Here is a 25,843-nt window from a genome sequence, read left to right as displayed (position 1 = left end):
CTCTTCAGCACCTTGATCTCCTTTTATACTCCTCCACTTACAATCTACCCGTTGAATAGTCTTCATATGATCAATCTCCAATCAACCCTCTAGATAAAATTGCTAAAAGAAGATTGAGTAGCGGTTGAAATTGATTTATCAAATTCCCCCATTGATTTGGCAGCCCAGACAATCCAAATCCGGGTTTCCATAAGTATAGTTCTTCGTTTGGAAAATAATCTCGTCTTTCCCAATCAATGAAGATGTCTTGTTGTAATATTTAATTAGCAGGACTATCTAAAATTAATACTTTCCAATGTGTCGAATCCAAGCCGGATGACTAGCTATTATAAATATGACTTGCATCCGAGTCTAAACATAAGGCCTATTTGGTTCACCATTTGCAAAGGACTTTGGGGTTTTGAAGTCCCTAGGCCAAATGCAAATAGCGTTTGGTTTATTTTTTGCTCAACTTTAAGAAAATGCAATTGTATTTCCAAAGGCCCCTAAAGACTTTAGCCCAAAATACCTCTTGAGGTACTTTGGAAAGTTGCATTTCCAAAATGCAACTATTTTTTTTTTCTTTTAACTTTGTCACTCCACCTGCCGTCGCCCGCTGCCACCCGCCGCCACCCGCCGACCACCACTACCACCCGCCAACCGCCGACCTCCACTGCCGCCGACCACAGCTGCTGACCGCCGCCAGCCACCGTCACCACTCACGGACCACCGACCCCTACCAACCGCAGCCGCTAAACGCGCCACCCACCGACCACCAACCGTCTCCCATTGCCGCTGCCGCCGTCGCTGTCCCCACCGCCACCTGCCGACCTCTGTCGCCAACCTCCGCCCACCGACCACCAATCGTCGCCGCCGACTATGGCCGACCGCTGTCACCATAGCCCATTGATCGCCATTTTTTTTTTCAAAAAGTAAAAATACTTTACAAAGTGTATTTTTCACCAAATAGCATTTACATCAAAGTTACTTTCCAATGTGTTTTTAAAATACATTTTACTAAACACTAATTGCATTTTGGAAAATGCCTTTAACCCAACAATATTTGCATTTTCTCAAAATCCCTTCGTCAAATACTAAACCAAACAGGCCCATCTATTAGACGTAGGATCTGAGTCTGATAATTCCCCGTGTCAAATGCCTTGAGAATATATGCATCTCAGCTTCTAAGCATATCAAGGAAGATTCACAAGACTATCTTCATAATGTACGACAACATCAAAGAATATACTGCTGTGGGCCATAGTTGTGTAGTCAAACTTATATAAGTGCGAAGTCACGGACATCATTGTTCATTTCCTTTCCGAAGTTGTCACCCGCATACAAATAACTAGATGCTTTATTGATTAGGATTGTTTCATCATCATGAAAATATATTAGGATGTTTTCTTCGACAACTGCTTCGTTGTGGAATTTACACCAAAGTACCGCCACCAGAACATCATGGAAATTTCAGCATGCCTGCGCTTTGCACGTGTCGGGTACCTAGTTATTCTTAAGCCTGACTTACAACACGTCACGTCATTTAAATTGTACGCTAATTACAACATATCTAGCATCAGATCCTTCCGGATGACCATGCTATATTATCATGGAAATTTAGCAAATTCCAAATGGCACCAAAAGGTTCAAAAAAAGAAGACAAGCAGGCAAGTGACACTAAGCCCTTTGAACCTGCTTCCACGCATCTCCATCGCCACAAACGTTTCGCCTCTCGGCCACGTTTCGTGCCCATCCATCCTCATGCAGAGAACTTAGCCTCTGAACCGCCGTCCTCTTCCCCCTTATAACCTACGCACGCTTGTTTGAACATCAACCCTGAAGCAGAAGTGAACAAACCCAGACAAAAGGCAAGAAATGAGCCCGGAGAGAGGCGCGTTCACGAGCATTCTCATGCTTCCATGGCTTGCTCACGGCCACATCTCCCCATTCCTCGAGCTCTCCAAGCGGTTTGCCGACAGGAACATCCACATCTACTTCTGTTCCACGCCTGTGAACCTCGCCTCTGTCAAGCCAAAGCTCGCGGGCACCAAGTACTTCAGCAAGATAAAGCTCGTCGAGCTTCATCTTCCTTCGCTGCCCGAGCTTCCTCCTCGCAACCACACCACCAAGACACTGCCTCCGCACCTCATGCCAACTCTCAAGAAGGCCTTCGACACGTCGAGCCCCGGGTTTGCCGGCATCTTGCGGCTGCTCGTCTCGGATTTGGTCGTTTACGATTTCCTCCAACCTTGGGCGCCGGCGATCGGCACGTCGTTGGGCATCCCAGCAGTCGAGTTCCTGTGCACGAGCGCGACCATGTGCGCTTTCGTCAACCACGCTAACATGAAGCCCGGTGTCGAGTTCCCATACCCGGGGATCTATCTTCACGATCACGAGTTCGATAAGTTCACCAACTTGCTGGAGTGCTCTGCTAACGGCATCAAGGATCGGGAACGAGTGTTCCAGTGCTTTGAACGGTCCTTGGACATGATCATTATTGTTGACACCTAATTTTGGCGTTCCCCGTGTTATATATATATATTTATTAAATAATGACACGTCTAATTTATTTTCGTCTTATTGCAAAATAGAAAAGTAAAAAATATATATAACTAAAAAAAAAAAAAAAAGAGAAAATAAAAAAAATGAAATGATGAGCTATTGAATATGCATATTTTCTTGTTGTACTATAGAATGAAAAAAAAAATCAAAAATCAAATTTTATTTTATTATTTTATTTCTTTTTTTAAATAAAAAAGAGAAAAGAAAAAGAAATAAAATCGGATCGGGCCAGTCAAGCCCGCTCGGGCAAAGCTCGGCCCGCCCTTTCTCCCCTTTCCCGCGAACAGGCTTGTACTGGCAGCCCACCCAAGTCCTTTTTCTTTTCCCCGCAGGCCTAGCTTTCTTTCTCCTCGCATGCGCCTAATCGGCATAGCCCATCTTTTGCTCTTATTTTTCCACAGCCCATCTTCTTCAGCTCACATTCCCCCCAAAGTCCATCTCTCATTTATTCATTTTTTTTTCTCAGTCCACTCACGTTTGTCTCTCACGTCACCTTCTGCACACCATCACATCTCACTTCTCTCCCTTGGTCTTCTTTCACCCACGTCCACATCCAAATGAGATTAATCCCCAGCCACATAATAAAACTTGCTGAAGGAGGCAAAGTGAGCTTAAAAAGAAAGAGAGAAGGGCAGGCTGGAGGTTGGTTCGTTCGGCTCGAGGAAGAAAGGTTCGACGACCAAATAAAAAAGGGGAGGAAACAGAGAGGATTGGGATTGGTTCAGAGGAAGCTCAGAAAGAGGGAGAGCACAGCAGTTGATTTCCGAGAACTCACTCGCGAACCCACGACTTCGTACGAAAAGGTTGGTGTGCTCTCTCGGGTTTGGTTGCCCCGTTTCAGTCCCAGAGCTCGCCGGGCCGAGAACTTTGATTTCTCGGACCGGCGAGCCTTGGGTTTCGGTGAATTTCAGCCTAGGTATCGAGTTAGTTCACTTCCATTGTTGCTTACTGTTTGTTGTCCGAAGTTGAACGGTTGTTTCGGTCTTGCCTTGCTCACATTTTCATTTGCGACCAGCCCACGTTCTCAACGAAATACCCTCGCTTTCGCCATAGACTTTCGCGCAGAATAGTACTCACTTCGCGCTTGTTAGCCCCTATATCATTTGTTAGTCTGCTGTACCTACTTTGTCATACTCCGTGGATCGTCGTTTGGGACGATCGGCCGTCTAAGAAGGCCGGCCCGACGCCAACCATATTTCTGCCCGTCGCGACCGAATGCGAGGGCACTTTGGATGAACGGACGCATTCGCGGGTCTGTCTCGGGTGCAGACGCAAAAGAGGATGAACGGAGACGACGCGAGCTCGAACTTAGGCGAAGTGAGGCCTGAACCGAGGCGACGCGAAGGTGAACGAAAGCGGCTCGAGTTCGGGCTGAGGCAACGGAGGCGGATCGGGAATTTGAACGTAGTTGGCGCCCATGAATCAAATCGGTGGTTGAATGAGAGTTTCGGAGGTGGCTACGAGTTCAAGCCGAAGCGACGCAAGCCCGAACGGAGGCGAGCCGAGGCTTGAGTTAGCGACGCAAACGGGTGACGACGCGTACGTGAGTGGTGCGGTACACGAACACGGACTAGCGACGATGCCAACGTGAGTAAAAGGAGGCTCGGGTTCCGGATGGTGGCGGTCCGACGAGACGACAACGTGTTTGGCGAACCCCCGCGTCAACCATCCGGTAGCGGGCGAGCAAATTAGAGTGAGCGTAGCGGTGCGAGTGTAGGAGTCCAGAAGGTGCAGCGGCCGAGCGGGAGTCTCGTTGGCGTCGAGAGATGCGGCGTCACCGTCGGTCTTGCAGAGCGACGTCGTGTGAAAAGACGATGAATAGTGGCGGTGGCGCGATGAATGGATCCCGCGGGTGCGGTGAACGAAACCTCACGCCGGCGCGATGATCGAGTCTTGGAGGTGACGAGGCGAGCGGCGAAGCCGGTTGGCGTCGGAAGAGCAAAGTCGCCGTCTCGGTTGCGTAAGAGACGGAGGAAGCCGCGCGAAGAAGATGATGAATAGGAGTAATGGGGCTGTCAAACGTTTTTTTCTTTTTTGTTGACTACATTGGGCTGGTGCGATGGGTTGCTGAGGAAAGAAAAATGACATGCATTTGGTTTGGTTAGATGGGCTGGCAAATTAAAGGTTGGCGCATTTGGGCCGGCGTAAAAAAAAAAGAAAATAAAAGAAGAAGAGGAACTGGGCGGGTCGGATGGGCTGGTGAAGAATAAAGAAAGGATAATATTTTGGGCCCGATTTGTGTTGTTTCTCGAGTGGGCTGGTGTGGGCGAAATGAAGAAGGGTTCTTTGGGCTGTGCTGGCTTGGGTGTTGCAGGTTGGGCCGGAAGGAATTTAGGCCTAGTTCGGTCAAAAAGAAAAGTGGGCCTGAGCTTTTTTTTGCGGCCCGGGGCCAACTCCGGTTCCCTCTCCCGGCCGGGATCGGGCCGTAGACCCGGTCCAAGCCCGGACCCGAGAACCCGGACCCGGTTCCGGTTCCCTTTAATAATAAAATAATAAAATATTAATAAAATAATAAAAAATTCAAAAATTCAAAAAATAAATAAAAATTCAAAAAAAAAATCAGAAAAATTTCAGAAAATTAGAAAAATGGTTTCTTTGACCTTTTTACCCCTAATGTGAATTTTAAGCCTAAAATTGGCGTTGATTGAAGATCGATGTCCAATCCGATCCGATAATCGTTGTAATTCGACCTTCGCGTCGAAATTGTTTGTTTAAATATCGCCATCACGGATTTGGTCTGCATGTGCTTATCCCGATCTTTATTTGGCATATTTATCCGATTGAGTGTTTAAAAACACTGTCTTTTGAAAAATTGCCTGTTAATCGCTTTTCCTATATTGTTAGGTTAAGGATAATAGGTAATTGCATGAAATGACAGAAATACATTATGCATGATCATTTAGTATTGGTTAGATACCCGATAAGTTTAAAATGATATGCAGAATGTGTGGTCACCTTAGGGAATATCAACTGGTTAGGTACCGAAAGGGCGCTAATTATCTAGTTAGCGTAAACAAGTCCCCGAACCTAGAAGCTCAGGTTGCGTAGGAATCGAGATAACCCTCCCGTGTCTCGATTGGTTTCTAGCCGACCCCAATAGGCTAGTGGCGACTCTTAATAGCATTTTAATTTGCTAATCGGTAAAAAGAAATCCAATGTCACGCGAGGTAGGACTTGGGAGAGTCCACGCCATTGATCTATGGCAATACCTCTAAACCCGCCGGACCCTCCGCGGGAGGCCGAAGGCGAGGTCGCGACGACTTGGCGACTCCACTGGGGAAAATTAGGTTAAAAATCTATGTAGACTTAGGCCGTAATAACTAGTTGATTATTTCCTAACTTGATCACCATTTTACTGTGTTGGTAAATAATCGGGTTAATCTGCTAATTTTGTAATTAGATGTTCTTGTAGGTTGGGAGTCATAAGGGGCGGAGTGGTTGTTAACATATTTGTTTTGCGGGGAGTCGTAGGAATGTATGTTTTCTATTTGTATATAGAAGCGATGTTTGATATACCCCGCTATGCATGTTTTTCATACACAACACTTTTTGCACACACATCCAGTGGTCAAACCCGGATCGCGACCCCAGGAAACCCTTAGGAGGTATCAGAAATAGATTGGGCCATACGCAAGTCCGCAAATGGCACAATTATTTCTGATCCCGCTCATCACCTCGAAATGTGTACCCCGACCCGATTATGCTGTCGGCATTTTTTGGGGGCGGTACATCATTTCGTTGTGGTGGGAGCCTTTAGTCATTAGTCTACCCTACCCTTTATATGTCGAACCTCATTGTTAGCATACGCATGTCAATGCCATTAACAGGAACCGTTCACCACCCACTGTGAGTTGATTTTAGATTTCCTTGGTCCACTACGAATTTTATTTTTGATAGTTCGCGAAAATCAATTGAATGCCCCGCATGGTATAAGTACGTAATTGAAAAATTTTGGCGATCACTTTTTGTAGTGAATTTGAAGAGTAAATTTCAAATGAACAAATCATTTTGTCACAATTTTCATGTCGTTTTTGCAAAAGGATTATCCTGAAGCAATTTTTCAAAATTGATGCCATTTTGTGTGCGTTAAATTTTTGAAATTGAATGGGCATCCTATTGATAATCGTGAACGATCTTTTAATGATATATCCTCTTACAATGAAATTGTAGTGAAGTACCGAATGCCTTTAGATTGAGATTGCGGGGCGGGTATCGTCGCCTCATTTTCATATAAGGGGCGATATCATTGAAAGATCGATTCTCTTTCTAGGAGCTAACATTATTGTCTTTCCCTTGTAGGATATGAATAAAGATCATTCTTTGAGATTCTCTTAACCGACCATGCAAAGATTGTGTCGCAAAGTGATGCCCGAGATGTTAAACCTGTGTTTATTCCGTAATTGGGCGGAGAACGTGAAGGCCACACTTCCAAACGAGTTGATGACCTATCATCCAGTTCGGCAGAATGGGAAAGCCTCATTCCTCTTTGTTTTTCAAGCCAAAGTTGGTTAGCGAACAATGCGCCGAAATGGACAAGAAGAACCAATCTGGAGCAACTCCCCGAAAGACGGACCTATTCCGATGATAGTAGAGGATAGCCACTATGGAGGAGCAATCGTGCCCACGTGTGAATAAAAAGGAAGTCGTTCCTAATCTTTCTCATTCTGAATTATATGCTAAATATCGTCCCCTTTTTGCATGTGCAGTAAAACAAACTAAATGTGGACAAGATAGTGATATCATATGATCACCCGCTTGGAGGTGATGAACATGGATTCAAATGTGATGGCTAGCCCTCCTACTGAGGAAAAGTGGCCTTAACCTCCGAGCCTAAAAAAGCCGAAGATGCTCAAACTTGAAAAGGATCGCTAGACGGACTCAATGGAGCACCTGGTGTTAAGACCTTTCGGACGAAGGACGAAAGAGGATAAAAATGATATATCTCGTTCCTGTTCTTAGTCTAAACCATTGCGAACAGTTGATCTATTTTGTATTTACCATGTAGGAAGCTCTTAATTAGGAGAAACTGCACAATAGGTCGGGAACATGAATTGTCATGGTCACTCAACTCAAACGAAGAAAGGTTTAACATAAACCAAAAGATCCGATGGATGACACGACGCGCATCCATCCATGTGGATAATATCAATCCTCCTTGTTAGAAGAGTCCGACAAGATGTAATCACCCAAGACTGTTTCAAAAGTCAAATGGGGCAATGGATCCGATCATTGAGGCAACCCCTAGACGCCAAGCGTGACGAGATCATTTGATCCGGGGAAAAGGATGTGTCGTTCCAAATTATCGTTTGAATTCATTTTCAGAATGACGTGTTATACACATTTCCTTGCAGATGACAAATGAAAAAGTCGTGACGACGGCCACGATAGTGGAGTCCGAAATGTTTGAGAAATTGGCACCAATCCACAATGAGGTCATTATCTCTGTTGATACCACCAAGGAGCTGAAGCAACGAGTCGAGCCGTAGAAGTTCCCTCCTCGCTCCTTAGCTTTCTCCAAGGAAATGACCAATGACGTTGCTGATTTCTTGAATCCCAAGAGGAAGATTATGGAGGAGCTGAAGTAGCCCATCCACAGTCCCCACCAAGGGGATCGCGTTGTTCAAGGATAATTGGACCGATGTCATCTCGTTTAAGTTCCTCGGACTTCCCGATTTCAAGATGAAGTATGCGGTTGTCATGCCGCGAACCACGATCCACCGGCAAAAATAATCCAGCATCGATGCCCTCAAGAACGAGGACCTCGACGACGATCCGACGCAATCGTAGTCTTGCACGGCCAAAGGTCCAAAAACCCATCCCGTGTGCTACGACATCCGTGGAGAGTTTTAGAATGAGGATGCTCAGCCGGAAGACATTCACCAAAAGCGAAGAGCCTATTCTAGATGCGATGACTCTCGCCAACGAATCTGGATAAGAAAGAATCATTTGACTTCGGTAGCAAGGTGTATCGTTTCAAACTTAGCTCAATTGAGAATATGAAATGACTTGTTCTATCTCTCAATTTGCAGATAAATGAGTGTGCTCAACCATAGTGACAATGCATCCTACGTGGAAGAGACGATCGAGCCGAGCCATCTACTCAAGATAGAAGGGAGTATTTCGCTCCCAAAGTTGAATTCATCCGAAATGCAAGCTAACGCATTATTTCTGCTCACGCAGGTGAAAACGAAGAATGGCCCGAGCGATGAGCATAGAAAATTAACCATGACATCATATATGATCGTGATGAAAGCACTTGTGACTCGGATTCGTGAGGATGGATTTTTTCAAATTCGGATAGTGACAACGAGAATCCAAATGAGATAAAGTTCAAATGGAACTACCATGAGGAGTCGAAACCATCGACGATAGAGTTGACAGTGGTGGTAAGTTTGGGTAATGCAGACAGTGTCAGAGAGGCCAAGATCGGGGCGGAATTGCAAGAAAACAGAAGCCACTAGATTGGTCAATCTTCTCCGAGGAAATTAAGATGCGATCACCCAGTCTTGCATCAATACGCCGGGGCTGAACCCGGGCGAAGTGCTTCGGTAACCAATTTAGATGTGCCGCTGAAGAAATAGCAATCGAGAAGGATAAAGCCTGATTTGTCCAAGAAGATCGAATAGGAGGTGTTGAAGCCCTTGAAATTTGATTCCACCGAGATCACTCACTATACTGGTTGAATAGTGGATATCGTCTATGTGATGAAGAAGGATATCAAATTTATGTACAGCTAGATTCCAGTGGTTCTCTTTTGAGAACGAGTTTTACGGCTATAACAAGTTCGATGAAAGGAACAAGATATGAGCAAAAATCCATTCATGACTCTATGCGGGAGCATTTCACTACAAGGCAACCTTTGAGGGCAAAGCATGTCTTTGTCGGCAAACAAGTGGATTCAAAAGAAGCATTTACCCACCAATTAATGTTTGGAGCTAGAATGTCAAAGTCAAGCAATCCATTGAAAAGGGCGACAATCGGCAGGTCATGTCACAACGAGGCAAAATAGTTGATGAGCCCTTTCTCCCAAAGATGGAAAGGAGAAAATCCAGACATGAGGGTATCTTTTTCCTCATCCGTCCGTCGAGTGCATGGATACCTTACCAAACAAGTATGGGGGAAATCAACTTGGAGGCGGTACCCCCAAAGGCCGTAAAAAGGATTTTTGAGTTGTTTCGGGTTGGGAATAACAAAACTCAAGCGAGCTTGAAGAAGGGTAACTCTGTATCGTTTCCAATTTACCCTTAATTATTTCAATTATAACATGAGTTTATTTTATTCTTGATAGGGAATTGTCAACTGACTTGAGATTAGTACAAGGCGTGGCCGTCCGACGTAACATCAAGAGTCGTGTCGTCCGAGAGTTAGCGCTTAAATAAAAAGCAAAGCACCTCAAGGACGCCAACAGCGCCGCGGCCTGGTGGCATGGGGAGTGACAACGGTCCGAGCGCCCCGGGTTCGATCCCCGCGGTCGGCATCAATGTATATATTGTATAAAGATTAATAAAAACCTTTTTGTACTTCCCTTTTTTTTGCAGAAAAAGGCGAGAATACAACCCAAATCAATGTTCCCTCATAATGATGGCTTCAACAATCCAGTTCTCAACAAAGTTTAAAGGAGTTAACCTGGATGACTACGGAATCTCGGACAATACTTGAACCTTGGGCGCTATTGATCCATTCAACCATTGCCGCCAAGTGGCAAAGCCGGTAAAGGAAAAGTGCAGAACATCAAAATGGCAAAGTTGACAAAAGGGGAGGTGCAAAGCACCTTAAAAGATGAAATCAAAGCGAAGGGTAGCTCGGTGTCGATTCCAGTTTATCCCTTTTAATCACACATCTAACATGCTTTTGACTATCCGACAGGAGATGCGGACATTGGAAAAACAAGCCTACGATTAGCGGGGAAATGTGGACACTCGAAGTCAATAGGTTTGCCCGAACGCCTTCACTTAGGTCTCGGATGATACTTCAACAAAAAAAAAAAAAAAAAAAAGGAATCAAGGCATCCCGTAAGATATTTCATTCCTCAAGCAACTTGAAGAATTACCTAAGAAGCTCGGATGAAGCCATTAGAAGAGCAAACATGACGAATCGGCTAGTCGACGCGGATCAACATCCGGTGTAGCCAAGCCCAAGACGAATCAACATCCAATCTGCCCGAGAAGATTCCTTTCCTAACAATGAGAGTTGGAACTTCAACAACAAGAAGTTAGCTGAGCCAACAAAGATAAAGGGTTGGACTATTCTCACAACCGAAATAGAGAAGCGAAATTCGATTTCTAACACTGTGCACATGTGAAGATGATTGGAACAACTGGATCCGCTCACCACTATATATTGGGGGTGAAGTCAATTCTCCAGCAGATGATCGAGCATTTCATCAAAGGCGAGAATACAACGAAGACATCGCATATCCTCAAAGTTATCCCTTAAGATGATAAAGCAGCAGGATGATGTTAGCAGCTCCGTGCTCCTCTAAGCCGTTCATGCATTATTGTGACCTGTGAGGTCAAGCTAAGATGCGCTTTCAGCCGTATGAAAATTGACCCAAATGAAGGGTAATACTGTATCGTTTCCAGTCTTCAATTCATGAAAATTCATGCAATGATATGTTTCTTTCTATTCATGACAGGGTTACCGGATCGCATTGCCACAGGTAGGTCCCTTAAAGGAAAGCAGAAATCATATGAGAAACTCCCTCACAAGGAGAGAGCTACAAGCGGAAAGGTAAAGAAGGGGTTTGCCAAAAGAATGGTGAGACGAACTCGAACGAGCGAGAAACCATCAATCCCCGAAAGTGTAGACAAAAGTGTAACGTTGTATCGTTCCAAGTTGTCATTTCCAAAAAGGATACTCACTAACGTGATTTCCTTTACGGATTGTAGGATTAGCCTTCCAGCATGGATCGGGTAAGTATCCTTTTCCCAAAGCTTTTGCAAGACACATGGCTGCTCAAATATTTCGTCCCTAGCTAGATCGTAATAAATGTTCAATCCGTAAAGCATTAAAAAAAAATCTCATCATTAGTACAGTTGGAGTTCATGCTTCAGCTCATTCAAAAAAAATTCACGTTCACCGAACCGGTGTGTCTATTCATGCATACATGCATCTTGCATTGAAATTTCCCGCAGGTTCATTTAATGAGATGATTTTGCCGAGTGAAGCGGAGGCATTGAGTTTGCCAAGTGAGAGTGCTTAGGATGAAAGGCAAGCCCCACCTAAACACACCCCCGATACACTCTAAGACCGAGTGAAGTGAGAACAAAATTCGTGTCTTGGGACAGAGGATCCATTCGCAATGTATATATGGGTCGAAGTGATGAGAGGCAATTCCTTCTTTTTCCCATACACAATATATCCCTTGCTAGCCACTTTGAGCCTTAGTGAGGAGAAATTCAAAATACCCCTGTCAAGAACCACCCCACATCGGGGCAAATGTAGAAGATCGTAGTTGAAAATCAATTGGAGAAAAGGTAAGAAAGATTTAATTGTCTTCACTTGCGTTAACCTTTGTGTGGTAACTTCAGGTGAATCTTTATGGAGGCTCGAAGCGTCCCAAAATGAAGAAGAGCATTTCTTTCTCTATCCAAACACTGAATACCATTTGCTACCCAAGTTGAGCCCGAAATCATTCATTTCTAAACCAGAGTGGTGATCATATTCCCAAATTGGGGCAAGACAAGTGATTTATCATGGTGTTAATGTGAAATGTCTCGAGAGTCCAGAGAGCTCATGAAAATAGCAAAGAAGAGAAGAAAAAAAAAGGAAAATAAAAATCAAAGGGCTAAAAAAAAAAAGCAAAGTGCCTAGTAAAAGCAAGGCCAAAGCCCAAAGAGGAAAAGGCCAAATGCAGAAAAGCATTGAGCTTACCTCGAATAGAAACAAATGCAGAATATAGAGAAAAACTCTTTTCTTGCCAAGCAAAAACAGATAGCTCATTGGACTCTTGAGGCGGGTTGTAATCCCCGCAGTCGGATGGCTTCCCCAGATGGAGCGAGATTGGTAAAAACACCAAGATGGTCACCAACTCATAAATCCCATAAAAAAAAAAAAAAAAGTCATCAGAGCCTATAAGCCTTCCAAAATCGACATTACAACCCATCCGAAGACTCTTCCGATTGGGATGTTTCGAGTTGACATGAAGACTTTACAAAGAAGCTACCGCTTGAAGGAGTGGAGTCAATCATTTCTCGTCTTATCTTCCAGGTTCTTGACTTGTAAACCCGGTGAAGGTAGTGATTTCAAATATTTCCCTAGGGTGGCCTCAAAGCGGGAGAAACCCCTTGTGTAAGCCCATGACCAAGCCAACATTACGGTCCCCGAAAGACCTTTCAGATTGATCAATAATGTATGCATTGCGAATATGTCCAAAACCTTAGACACGAAAAGAGTGCAAGGTCTCGAGAATATTTGTCCCAAAAACCTCCAAGTGAGCGATCGGGATCAAGAAATATTCCCCAACGAGAGTGTGTGAGAAGCCCTTCAAATTAAGGATCTTAGCTTGGCATGCTCAATAAATCCTTTTCATGAAGCAAAATTGTTGTCTTTCCTAAATCAAGGTTTTCATCAAAAAAAAAATATAAAATAATAATAATAATTAATTATCATTTTCGGGAATGACAGTTCTCCCTTCAATCAATTTTCCCCATGGAGTCTAATAGTCAGCGATGTCATCTAACCGAATGAGAAGCTTTCGGTATCACGTTGTGCCAAGTAGCTTCCCCAGCAAGTAGATGTAGCTCTATCTGCCCATGCATTTAATGCCATATGTGCATCATTCTAAAATTGTTTCGAAAGTCCTAAGTTGCATAGGAACTTGGCTTGAGCGATTCGATTGTTGGCGACAAGTTTCAAGCTATGAAGCAAACATATCACAGATGTTCATTGGCGGAGTTCCGATCGACATGCAAGCACTAAGGTCGAGAGCTTGCCCCGTGCAATCCAGAGAATGTACTCCAGAGGCCGAAGTGTAAGTTCAGCCCCGTGTAGCACTCTCTCCCCGTTGGCATATTATTTGTTAGAGCTAACCTTTTTGGATAGGTAAAATGAACTTTAGCTTCCCGATGCCTATTCTATAAGCGGGTTTCCTCACTCGTGTAAGCAGATACAATGCTGAGGGGAACCGAGTCCTTTTAAAACAGCCTTTTCATGGGTCAAAGACCTCGAACCGTGGCTTTTTCAAAAGCCTTTTCACGGGTCAAAGACCCCGAAATGAGACTTTCAAAACAGCCTTTTCACGAGTCAAAGACTCTGAATTGAGACTTTTCAGAACAGCCGTTTCACGGGTCAAAGACCCCGAACCGAGACTTTTTCAAAATAGCCTTTTCACGAGTCAAAGACTCTGAATTGAGACTTTTCAAAATAGCCTTTTCACGGGTCAAAGACCCCGAACCGTGACTTTTTCAAAATAGTCTTTTCACGAGTCAAAGACTCTGAACCGAGACTTTTCAATAGCCTTTTCACGAGTCAAAAACTCTGAACTGTGACTTTTCAACAGCCTTTTCACGGGTCAAAGACCCCGAATTGAGACTTTTCAAAATAGCCTTTTCGTGGGTCAGAATACCATGAACTGTGACTTTTTCAATCGCCTTTTCACGGGTCAAAATACCGTGAATTGTGTCGTTCCCTTTGGGGCCAAGCCCGTATCATTTTTACGGTCGTCCCAAAGGTGTGTTTGTTTGAGCTAACCTTGCCCGAACAGGTACGGAGAGGCATGAGCCCCGGAGCTAGTTCCCCGAGCAAGTCCCCTCAAGTCCGGTGAGCCTTAAAGCCCGGAGCAAACGCATTGCCAAGTGAAGGCCAAGCCCGTATCGTCTATACGGTCGTGCCATTTCCATTTGAGGACTAAGCCCGTATCGTTTATACGATCGTCCCAAAGTTTTGTTTGTTTCAGTTAACCTTGCATGCGCAGGTACTAAGAGGATTGGAGCCCTGGAGCATATTCTCCGAGCGAGTCTCCCCATTTTTGGTCTCGATAGTTGCTTTGGCGGTTCTTCCCAAGCACTGTCGGGTTAGTTTATCGACAAAATTAGGTGTCCTTTCGTCTTGGAATAGAACCTCTTCGAGCTCCCATTCCAAGAGGGGCAAATGTTGACACCTAATTTTGGCGTTCCCCGTGTTATATATATATATTTATTAAATAATGACACGTCTAATTTATTTTCGTCTTATTGCAAAATAGAAAAGTAAAAAATATATATAACTAAAAAAAAAAAAAAGAAAGAGAAAATAAAAAAAATGAAATGATGAGCTATTGAATATGCATATTTTCTTGTTGTACTATAGAATGAAAAAAAAAATCAAAAATCAAATTTTATTTTATTATTTTATTTCTTTTTTTAAATAAAAAAGAGAAAAGAAAAAGAAATAAAATCGGATCGGGCCGGTCAAGCCCGCTCGGGCAAAGCTCGGCCCGCCCTTTCTCCCCTTTCCCGCGAACAGGCTTGTACCGGCGGCCCACCCAAGTCCTTTTTCTTTTCCCGCGAGCCTAGCTTTCTTTCTCCTCGCATGCGCCTAATCGGCATAGCCCATCTTTTGCTCTTATTTTTCCACAGCCCATCTTCTTCAACTCACATTCCCCCAAAGTCCATCTCTCATTTATTCATTTTTTTTTCTCAGTCCACTCACGTTTGTCTCTCACGTCACCTTCTGCACACCATCACATCTCACTTCTCTCCCTTGGTCTTCTTTCACCCACGTCCACATCCAAATGAGATTAATCCCCAGCCACATAATAAAACTTGCTGAAGGAGGCAAAGTGAGCTTAAAAAGAAAGAGAGAAGGGCAGGCTGGAGGTTGGTTCGTTCGGCTCGAGGAAGAAAGGTTCGACGACCAAATAAAAAAGGGGAGGAAACAGAGAGGATTGGGATTGGTTCAGAGGAAGCTCAGAAAGAGGGAGAGCACAGCAGTTGATTTCCGAGAACTCACTCGCGAACCCACGACTTCGTACGAAAAGGTTGGTGTGCTCTCTCGGGTTTGGTTGCCCCGTTTCGGTCCCAGAGCTCGCCGGGCCGAGAACTTTGATTTCTCGGACCGGCGAGCCTTGGGTTTCGGTGAATTTCAGCCTAGGTATCGAGTTAGTTCACTTCCATTGTTGCTTACTGTTTGTTGTCCGAAGTTGAACGGTTGTTTCGGTCTTGCCTTGCTCACATTTTCATTTGCGACCAGCCCACGTTCTCAACGAAATACCCTCGCTTTCGCCATAGACTTTCGCGCAGAATAGTACTCACTTCGCGCTTGTTAGCCCCTATATCATTTGTTAGTCTGCTGTACCTACTTTGTCATACTCCGTGGATCGTCGTTTGGGACGATCGGCCGTCTAAGAAGGCCGGCCCGACGCCAACCATATTTCTGCCCGTCGCGACCGAATGCGAGGGCACTTTGGATGAACGGACGCATTCGCGGGTCTGTCTCGGGTGCAGACGCAAAAGAGGATGAACGGAGACGACGCGAGCTCGAACTTAGGCGAAGTGAGGCCTGAACCGAGGCGACGCGAAGGTGAACGAAAGCGGCTCGAGTTCGGGCCGAGGCAACGGAGGCGGATCGGGAATTTGAACGTAGTTGGCGCCCATGAATCAAATCGGTGGTTGAATGAGAGTTTCGGAGGTGGCTACGAGTTCAAGGCGGAGCGACGCAAGCCCGAACGGAGGCGAGCCGAGGCTTGAGTTAGCGACGCAAACGGGTGACGACGCGTACGTGAGTGGTGCGGTACACGAACACGGACTAGCGACGATGCCAACGTGAGTAAAAGGAGGCTCAGGTTCCGGATGGTGGCGGTCCGACGAGACGACAACGTGTTTGGCGAACCCCCGCGTCAACCATCCGGTAGCGGGCGAGCAAATTAGAGTGAGCGTAGCGGTGCGAGTGTAGGAGTCCGGAAGGTGCAGCGGCTGAGCGGGAGTCTGTTGGCGTCGAGAATGCGGCGTCACCGTCGGTGCTGCAGAGCGACGTCGTGTGAAAAGACGATGAATAGTGGCAGTGGCGCGATGAATGGATCCCGGCGGTGCGGTGAACGAAACCTCACGCCGGCGCGATGATCGAGTCTTGGAGGTGACGAGGCGAGCGGCGAAGCCCGTTGGCGTCGGAAGAGCAAAGTCGCCGTCTCGGTTGCAGAAGAGACGGAGGAAGCCGCGCGAAGAAGATGATGAATAGGAGTAATGGGGTCATCAAACGTTTTTTTCTTTTTTGTTGACTACATTGGGCTGGTGCGATGGGTTGCTGAGGAAAGAAAAATGACATGCATTTGGTTTGGTTAGATGGGCAGGCAAATTAAAGGTTGGCGCATTTGGGCCGGCGTAAAAAAAAAAAAAAATAAAAGAAGAAGAGGAACTCGGGTGATCGGATGGGCTGGTGAAGAATAAAGAAAGGATAATATTTTGGGCCTGATTTGTGTTGTTTCTCGAGTGGGCTGGTGTGGGCGAAATGAAGAAGGGTTCTTTGGGCTGTGCTGGCTTGGGTGTTGCAGGTTGGGCCGGAAGGAATTTAGGCCTAGTTCGGTCAAAAAGAAAAGTGGGCCCGAGCTTTTTTTTGCGGCCCGGGGCCAACTCCGGTTCCCTCTCCCGGCCGGGATCAGGCCGTAGACCCGGTCCAAGCCCGGACCCGAGAACCCGGACCCGGTTCCGGTTCCCTTTAATAATAAAATAATAAAATATTAATAAAATAATAAAAAATTCAAAAATTCAAAAAATAAATAAAAATTCAAAAAAAAAAATCAGAAAAATTTCAGAAAATTAGAAAAATGGTTTCTTTGACCTTTTTACCCCTAATGTGAATTTTAAGCCTAAAATTGGCGTTGATTGAAGATCGATGTCCAATCCGATCCGATAATCGTTGTAATTCGACCTTCGCGTCGAAATTGTTTGTTTAAATATCGCCATCACAGATTTGGTCCGCATGTGCTTATCCCGATCTTTATTTGGCATATTTATCCGATTGAGTGTTTAAAAACACCGTCTTTTGAAAAATTGCCCGTTAATCGCTTTTCCTATATTGTTAGGTTAAGGATAATAGGTAATTGCATGAAATGACAGAAAATACATTATGCATGATCATTTAGTATTGGTTAGATACCCGATAAGTTTAAAATGATATGCAGAATGTGTGGTCACCTTAGGGAATATCAACTGGTTAGGTACCGAAAGGGCGCTAATTATCTAGTTAGCGTAAACAAGTCCCCGAACCTAGAAGCTCGGGTTGCGTAGGAATCGAGATAACCCTCCCGTGTCTCGATTGGTTTCTAGCCGACCCCAATAGGCTAGTGGCGACTCTTAATAGCATTTTAATTTGCTAATCGGTAAAAAGAAATCCAATGTCACGCGAGGTAGGACTTGGGAGAGTCCACGCCATTGATCTATGGCAATACCTCTAAACCCGCCGGACCCTCCGCGGGAGGCCGAAGGCGAGGTCGCGACAATTATCAAGGGTATAAGGGAAATCGAGGGAAAGTATATTGACTACCTATCGTTCTTGCTAGATAAGAGGGTGGTCCCCGTCGGCCCGCTTGTGGAAGATACTATGTTTGAAGATGGTGAAAAATCCAAAATCTTGGACTGGCTGGACAACAGGGAAGAGAAGTCAACCGTCTTCGTGTCGTTCGGGAGCGAGTACTTCCTCTCGAAGCAGGAAATGACAGAGATAGCTCATGGCTTGGAGGCCAGCAAGGTGAACTTCGTCTGGGTCGTGAGGTTTCACGACGGGGAGAGAGACGCAGAGGCGAACAGCAGATGCCACTTGCCAGAAGGTTTCCTCAAGAGAGTCGCAGGAAGAGGCCTGGTTCTACAAGGGTGGGCGCCGCAAGCAGCGATACTACAGCACTCGAGCATTGGTGGGTTCGTGAGCCACTGCGGATGGAGCTCAGTGATGGAGAGCATAAGGTTCGGGGTCCCGATCATCGCGATGCCAATGCACCTGGACCAGCCCATGAACGCAAGGGTGGCGGAGGAGGTGGGCGTGGGCACAGAGGTGAAGAGGGACGAGACGGAACATCCGGAGAGCGGAGGTGGCGAGGAGCATCAGGAATGTGATGGTCGACAAGGCGGGGGAGAGAGTGAGGCAGAGAGCGAGGGAGATGAGAGGTATCATAAGAAGGAAAGGCGATGAAGAGGTCGATGGGGCTGTGTACGAGCTCTTGCAAGTTTGCAGGAAGAGGAATTGGGGGGAAGAGCATCATAGGATTCTAGTACCCAACTGACGATGATGATGATGACTGTCCTGTTTTTCTGGTACTTCGTCCTTAAGATGAACATACTAAAGAAGCCATAGTGTAAAATATGACTCCGATGACGAACAATCTAATGGTCAACCGTCAATTTCTTTGGTATCCATCTCAATGTGGTCATGTTCTGGGAGTTCCCATTAGGTGAAAATCCAAAACTAGCCCATCAAAAATCCAGCCACTTACGATAATACTCGCAAGTCGTCGGAGAAATGATGCCGCCGGGCGTGCAGTGGGCTATCCGCGGGCACACCCCGCAAGGTATTGAAGCCATTGCCCCCACCCTGTGCTCCTTCGTGGCATCGGGCAACCTCCTGCACTTGTAACACACCCTACCAGTCGGGATGGAAGCAAACTCCCCAAGTCCATTGCTCCTCATTTCGATCACGTCGTTGTCCAAAACCAGTGCCCTCACAATGTCCCCGATCTGCTGGCTCGAGTAGTCGTCCTTCAGGACCCTGGACCGCCGGACGGCGTCCGCGACGGTGTCCACCGTCGAGACCTTCAGATTCCTGATGTGCTTCAGGCACTGGTCCTTGAGGAAGTTGATGAACTCAGAGTCGAGGCTCCCTTGGTCGTTGTACCACTGCCCGCCGGTGATCTCCGGGGAGGGCTCGAACTCGGAGGCGAGGAAGTGCTTCCGCCCCTTGAACTGGACATTGACCACCTCCTTGATCAGACCTCTGCCGAGAAGGGACTTGAGGGACTTATCAACGACGTTGTCGGGGAGCCTGGTCTCCCGCTTCATGTCCCTCGACCAGATGCCCAAGTCTTGCTTGCTCTGGATCAGATTGTAGAGTATCTTCTCTTGCTCAGTCATGGACTGAGCAGGAGCTTTCGAGTCCGGTCGCTTCCTTTTGCTCATCGCTGTCACTGAACACAAGATTATGAAATTGTTATCTTAACCAAAGGAGAAAAATTGCTCCCTCCGATTGCAAAACGACGTTAATCTTGAAAAAAACAGAGAATTTATACGACCCGTCTGGAAACTGATCACTAATTCGAGATTATTCTCACAATCCACCACCGTATTGACCACTAGAAAATTCTTACAACTAAATCAATCCACAAAATTTAACATCGTGAACCAGTTACAGATATGGTTCTCGCGTAGTAATAGTTCAAACCAGTCAACAGATGTACAAATCGGAGTCCTGAACAATCAAGAATTCATAAACAGACAATCGGCTGGTGATCAAACTATCAAATGGGGCATAAAAAGGTCCCTGTCTTCTTGATAACACACTGGAGAACAGTGAAAGAATGAAGATGGGAACCTGATTGGGGAGCGATTGGGCGGGGGGAGGAATCTCGACGGAGCTCGGGCTCAGCTGCGCCGAATGAAACAGCGGGACCGCCCAAGGCGACGGAGCTCGGCTGAGGAGTGGATCGGCGATACGATCGAGTTCCGCGTGGGCAGAAGGTGAAAGTCGTGAAAGCCGCCTGAACCCGCTATCCGGCGGGCTAGTCGTCATCCGGTCGAGGCTGCACGGATCGAATGGATTCGGTCAATAAAGAGAAAACCCATCGTCCATCAGAGTTCACACGAATCACTAAACACGATACCAAGCGACAGAACCAAGCATACCATGTTCGGCGGCTCCGCGGAAAGAACGGGAGAAGATGGAAGCACGAGGAGGAGAAGATCCCTTGGAGAGGCCGACACCAACGACAGTTACAGTAAGCGTGACAACAGCGCGAGCTCGCAGTGCTCTGCTCTGGAACTAAAACCCTTCTCTCCTCTTGGTTTGGGTCGGCACGTCTGGGCCTTCTTCCCTTTGGGCGAGAGTCGATGAAGAACCCAAAATCAAGAAAAGGCGTTTCATAAACACCATACTTCAAACTGGAAAATTTCATATAAAGTCCAAAATGCCCTTATTTTCTTAAATAAGAATTTAAAGTAGGCTTTATTTTAAATAAAGATCTAAAGTACCCTAATTATTTCAACAAAAAAAAAACTTGACCAAAGATATTTTCGTAAGTTACATTTTTTATTTTTTTCTTTTTTCTTTCTTTTCATTTTTTCTTTCTTTTTTCTTTTTTTTCCCTTCTTGTCGGTAGCTAATCGCCCACCGGTGAGGGCCTTGCCCGGGCGAGCTAAGGGCTGTCCTTGGACGGCCTCGTCTTGCCCAGGTGTGGATAGCCTCCGCCTCGCCCAAGCGAGGGCCGCCCTTGCCGGTGGCCGGCCATCGCCTAAGACTCGCCACCGGCGAGAAGGAAGGGTATGAAAAAAGCAAAAAAGCAAAAAAAAAGGAAATGGGAAAACATAAAAGCGAAGAAAAAAATTAAATGATGAAAATGTCATTAGTCAAGCCATTCTTTAAACAATGATGGCACTTCGAGCTCTTTTTTTTTAAACAATATCCACTTCAGACACCTATCTAAGAAAATGAGAGTACTTCAGACCTTTATTTGAAATTTTCCCAACTATTTTTATATTCTAGTGATTCACCTTCATCCGACCCTAAAACCCCTCTAGAAAATTGGAGCTGAGTCTTTTATCCGGTCAGTATACTGGTCCTCGTGTGGACTAGCCTAAAATTAGTCGGGGTAAGGCCGATTAGGCCCAAAATCATGCCTTGCTTTGTTTCCCTACATGGGAACATTTTCCTTTTGTAGGGCGACAAACGTGTCAAGCGTTTTAAGGAGTTAAACACTTAAATATCCCTTGAATTAAAACTATTTATTGTACAATAGTGATCCCTTAAATTTGATTTCTCAAAAACATTATCCCTCGATATACATAATTTTTCAAATTATTTTCTACTTATCATTTCTTGCATCAATTAACCATTTCAAAATACTTCACGAGTACTTAATTTTTTATGTTTTACCTTTTTATAATCGGTACCTTGTCTATTAGAAATATGTCTCGAATTTGAGCCCGAAACGAAAATCTGAATTTCTAAAGCATATCTTCATCGTGAAGTTAAAGATAAGAAAAAGAAGCATACAATCTTGGATTCCGCATTGGATAAGATTTGTTTTGAATCCCATGAAAATCTATTCTTGGTGAAATTGGTGTGATATCTCCTATTTTAAATAGATTTACTAATTCTTGTTAGAGAAGGTTTTTCTATTTTGGATTTAATCATTATCTTTAAATTAAAAGCGGATCTTCATTATGAAGAGTATCAAAGAGGAGCTTCTATTAGTGGAATTATATCAAGTAATCAAGTGTCGAAGCTAATTAAATATTATCGTAAGATTTGCATTCAATTCCTTCGTGAGATTGAGAGATTATTTCATGAGGAATTGTGGGGCTAAACACTTGTGGGATATTTTATTGTAATTGGGGTTGGGAAATACTGAGAGTGTTTGAGTAACTCAAGTATAGTTTGTAATCTCCGTACATCACTTGTTCTATAGTGAAATTCGTTGTTGCTCTCCCCTAGACGTAGGTCTCTACAATCAAACTACGTACATCCGATATCCAATTTATTTTATTTTTTTGTCTATTTTATTGTTCGATCATTTGTTCTGCGCAACAATCGATATCAAAGCTAGGCTTGCTTGAGTTAAAGCAAATCGATGGCGACAAAAGAAGTTGAAGTGAAAATTGATAGATTTGAAGGGAAAGACTTTGGTTTCTAGAAGATGCAAATGAGGGCTATCTATATCAGATGAAACGGCACTTGCTCCTGTCTAGGGAGAAACTAGAAACGATGAAGTAAACTAATTGGGAATTACTGGATAGACGAGCGATGCGTGTTATTCGGCGATGTTGGCTCATAACGTCGCGTTTAATATCATAAAAGAGAATACTACCGTGGGTTTGATGAAAGCCCCGTCGAATATGTATGAGAAGCCGTCCGCAATCAACTAGGCCTATTTGATGTGACGTTTGTTTAATTTAAAGATGGGCAAAGGTGCGTCGGTTGCTAATCATATCAATGAATTCAATGTGATTGTTAATCAATTGGGTTCAGTTGATATTGACTTTGAAGATGAGACATGTATTTTGATTCTTTATCATCATTGCTTGATAGTTGGAATACTACTCTTATCGCTGTTAATAATTATTCTGGTTCAACAAGTTTGACATTTGATGGGATTTGAGATTTAATTATGAGTAAGGACATCCGTAGAAGAGAATCCCGCGAATCTCTATCTACTGCTTTAATAGGTGAAAATAGAGGAAGAACTAGTACTTGTGTTAACAAAAGTAGTATGAACTCGAATAGATGCAATCGGGCTATGACTGGTGGTGTTGTTTGTTGGAACTGTGGCAAGAAGGAGCATCTTAGAAAGAATTACCTTAAGCTGAAAAATGAGAAGGATAAGGAAATTAAAGTTGAATCTCCGGATAATGTCAGCATGGTAGCCGACGGTAATTCGGATAATGTTGATTATGTCTTATCTGCCACCGATGATTCGTCATGTGATGAATGAGTTATGGATTCTATTGTTCTTTTCATGTTACACCTAACTCGAATCGGTTTGCTACTTATCCGTGTACGGATAGTAGTAAAGTGCGCTTGAGGAACAACGTTGAATACGATATTGTAGGTATTGGTAATGTTAGAATCAAAATGGATGATGGTATTGTAAGGACATTTACTAGAGTAAGGCATGTTCCAAAGTTGAAAAAAATTCGATTTTCTTGAGTGCCTTGGATTCAGCTAAGTGTCGGTACTCTTCAAAATGTGAAATTCGAAGGTTGTTTGAGATGCCCCGGGTGATAATAAAAGGAATCAACCACGATGGCCTGTGTGAGCTTCAAGGTGAGACAAGAACGGAATTCGCAAGAGAGACATCAAATGCATCCGTTCAACAGTGTGAATTGTGGCATATGCATTTGAGGCACATAAGCGAGAGAAACCCGAAAGTTCTAAGTAAAAGAAATTTATTATGTGGTTATATTGCTAACGAACTGATTATATGCATGTGCTGTGATTTAGATCAACGGCAAAAAATATAGTTTAGTGCGATCGTCAAAGAAACCACGGAAATTATAGAATTACTTTATTTGGATGTTCACAAGTTGTCGTGGTTTCCTTTGCGGAAGAGTGCTAGATTTATACTAACAGTTGGTGGTGACTACTTAAGGAGGACCTAGGTGTTTGTGCTTAGGCACAAGTTTGATGCTATTGTCGGGATTAAGCAATTGAGAGCTTTGATCGAAAAGGAAACTGGTAAAAGGATCAAGCAGGTTCGGACCGACAAAAGCAATGATTTTTGCTCGAAGCTGTTAAATAAATTCTGCATGAATGAAAGCATACCACAACATGTTGCGGAGTTGATGAGTAGAATATTACTAGAGAAGACTCATAAAATGCTCTATAGTACTAGTATGGCTAGGAGATTCCTAGCACATGCACTAAGTACGGCGAGCTACATGGTGAATAGATCTCCATCTACCGCAATTGGATGTTGGGCTCCCAAAAAAGTGTGGTCAAGTAACGTCGCTGATTATTCTGTTCTTAGAATACTTGGTTGCCCATGTTATGTTCAAGTTAGTGATGATAAGCTCGATAAAAGGGCAAGAAAGTGCATGCTCCTAAGCTATGCGCAAGGTGAGCAGGGTTATCGGTTGTGATATCAAGAATTAAATTCACATGTTATAAGCAAAGAAGTTACATTTGACTAGTCTCCCGCGCTTCCGGCAAAGAGTGATTATAGCAGTGCTAATACGGATTTGGACAGTGTTTAGCTTGAGGTGGAGTTGTAACTAGAAACTTCTGAGATAGCAGATACTAGCGAAGCAATCAACATAGTTAATGCTTGTAGCGAGGTGGAGTCTATAAAACTAATGGTTACTGTAACCGTTGATATTAACAAGGTATATGTTTGATCTCTTGATAGATGTGGATGCAGCGATGGTTTTGCTTTATCCGTTGTAGAGGAGCTTGTGTCAGAAAGTCCTTATGGAGTAGTTAAGGGTACATGTGTGGTCAATGTTCTAATGAGGTCCTCGATTATAGCGAAGTTCAAACGCGGCTTGGACTTGGAAGACTTCTATTGCGGTTGAGCCTGTTGGGGCTATGGAAGACTAGTAGCGAAGTGTGAAGTTCTAGAGAAGCGATTATGACATGGCTCAAACATCGAGCCAATGTGGAGATTGTTAGAAATATGTCTCGAATTTGAGCCCGAAGTGAAAATTTGAATTTCTAAAATATATCTTGAACGTGAAGTTAAAGATAAGAAAAAGGAGCATGCAATCTTGTATTCTACATTGGATAAGATTTGTTTTGAATCCCATGAAAATCTATTCTTGGTGAAATCAGTGTGATATCTCATATTTTGAATAGATTTACTAATCCTAGTTAGAGAATGTTTTCCTATTTTGGATCCAACAATTATCTAAGTAGATCTTCATTGTGAAGAGTATTAAAGAGGAACTTCCGCGATTGGAATTACATCGGTATCCAAGTGTTGAAGTTGATTAAATCTTGTCGTAATATTTGCATTTAATTCCTTTGTGAGATTGAGATATTATTTCATAAGGAATTGTGAGGCTAAATGCTTGTGGGTCATTTGATTATAATTGGGGTTAGGAAATACCGAGAGTATTAGAGTAACTCGAGTGTGATTTGTAATCTCCGTGTACCGCTTGTTCTATAGTGGAATTCGTTGCTGCTCTCCCCGTGAACGTAAGTCTCTACGATTGAACTACGTACATCCGATGTCCGATTTATTTTCTTATTTTGTCAATTTTATTGTTCAATCACTTGTTCCTTGCAACATTATCCCTTTTGCTTAACTTTTATTCTTTTCCTAATTTGTCATCTTTAGTTCCTCTATTAAAGTGGCTATATTCACCAAATTCTAACACAACTTTATAATTTATTAAGACAAAAGTCAATGGACAAAATTGAGGAACTTATTGAGACAATAGAACATGTTGAAACGTACGTATGGGACTAAAGTGGAGACAATATTGAACATTTTCATACAGTCTAAGGACTAAATTGAACAGGTACCAAAAGTCCGTAAACCGTGTTAAATAATAATTAGAAGTTTCGGGATGTCATTGCACATTAAATCAAAGTTGAGGGACCATTTGTGTCATTTATCATGCATGTTTCATAAACTTGTCATCAATTAGCAAGCAACAAGAGGGATGAACTCCAACTTCAACTGATA

General features: G+C 44.0%; 2 protein-coding genes across 3 annotated transcripts; one reads left to right on the top strand and one right to left on the bottom strand.

Annotated features, from left to right (window-relative positions):
- Nucleotides 1-1,460: 1,460 nt before the first annotated feature.
- On the top strand, nucleotides 1,461-18,651 carry LOC115738321 (UDP-glucosyltransferase 29-like). The gene is made up of 2 exons (XM_048284212.1): nucleotides 1,461-2,472; nucleotides 17,956-18,651. The coding sequence occupies exons 1-2, from the start codon at nucleotides 1,855-1,857 to the stop codon at nucleotides 18,640-18,642; spliced, it is 1,305 nt and encodes a 434-aa protein (XP_048140169.1). The 5' UTR covers nucleotides 1,461-1,854; the 3' UTR covers nucleotides 18,643-18,651.
- A 183-nt stretch (nucleotides 18,652-18,834) lies between these two features.
- On the bottom strand, nucleotides 18,835-20,496 carry LOC115738322 (DNA-directed RNA polymerase III subunit rpc6). 2 transcript variants are annotated; one of them, XM_048284214.1, is made up of 3 exons: nucleotides 20,346-20,496; nucleotides 20,041-20,242; nucleotides 18,835-19,638 (listed from the first exon to the last, which is right to left on the bottom strand). In XM_048284214.1, the coding sequence occupies exon 3, from the start codon at nucleotides 19,620-19,622 to the stop codon at nucleotides 18,924-18,926; it is 699 nt and encodes a 232-aa protein (XP_048140171.1). In that variant the 5' UTR covers nucleotides 19,623-19,638; nucleotides 20,041-20,242; nucleotides 20,346-20,496; the 3' UTR covers nucleotides 18,835-18,923. The 2 variants fall into 2 exon arrangements, with proteins under 2 accessions (XP_048140171.1, XP_048140170.1); XM_048284213.1 differs by having other exon boundaries at nucleotides 18,835-19,630; nucleotides 20,035-20,496.
- Between the last annotated feature and the right edge of the window lie 5,347 nt (nucleotides 20,497-25,843).

The sequence above is a fragment of the Rhodamnia argentea genome, chromosome 8 (assembly GCF_020921035.1).
Source record: "Rhodamnia argentea isolate NSW1041297 chromosome 8, ASM2092103v1, whole genome shotgun sequence".
NCBI lineage: Eukaryota > Viridiplantae > Streptophyta > Magnoliopsida > Myrtales > Myrtaceae > Rhodamnia > Rhodamnia argentea.
The sequence above is the reverse complement of the archived record's forward strand: the minus strand, read 5'-3'. Positions and strand labels throughout refer to the sequence as shown.

Excerpts from the sequence above, each read along its gene's own strand:
- LOC115738321 (XM_048284212.1), top strand. The coding sequence starts at position 1,855 with ATGAGCCCGGAGAGAGGCGCGTTCACGAGCATTCTCATGCTTCCATGG. Across the intron at positions 2,473-17,955 it reads AACGGTCCTTGGACATGATC|ATTATCAAGGGTATAAGGGA; the intron begins ATTATTGTTGAC and ends GAGGTCGCGACA.
- LOC115738322 (XM_048284213.1), bottom strand. The coding sequence starts at position 19,622 with ATGAGCAAAAGGAAGCGACCGGACTCGAAAGCTCCTGCTCAGTCCATG.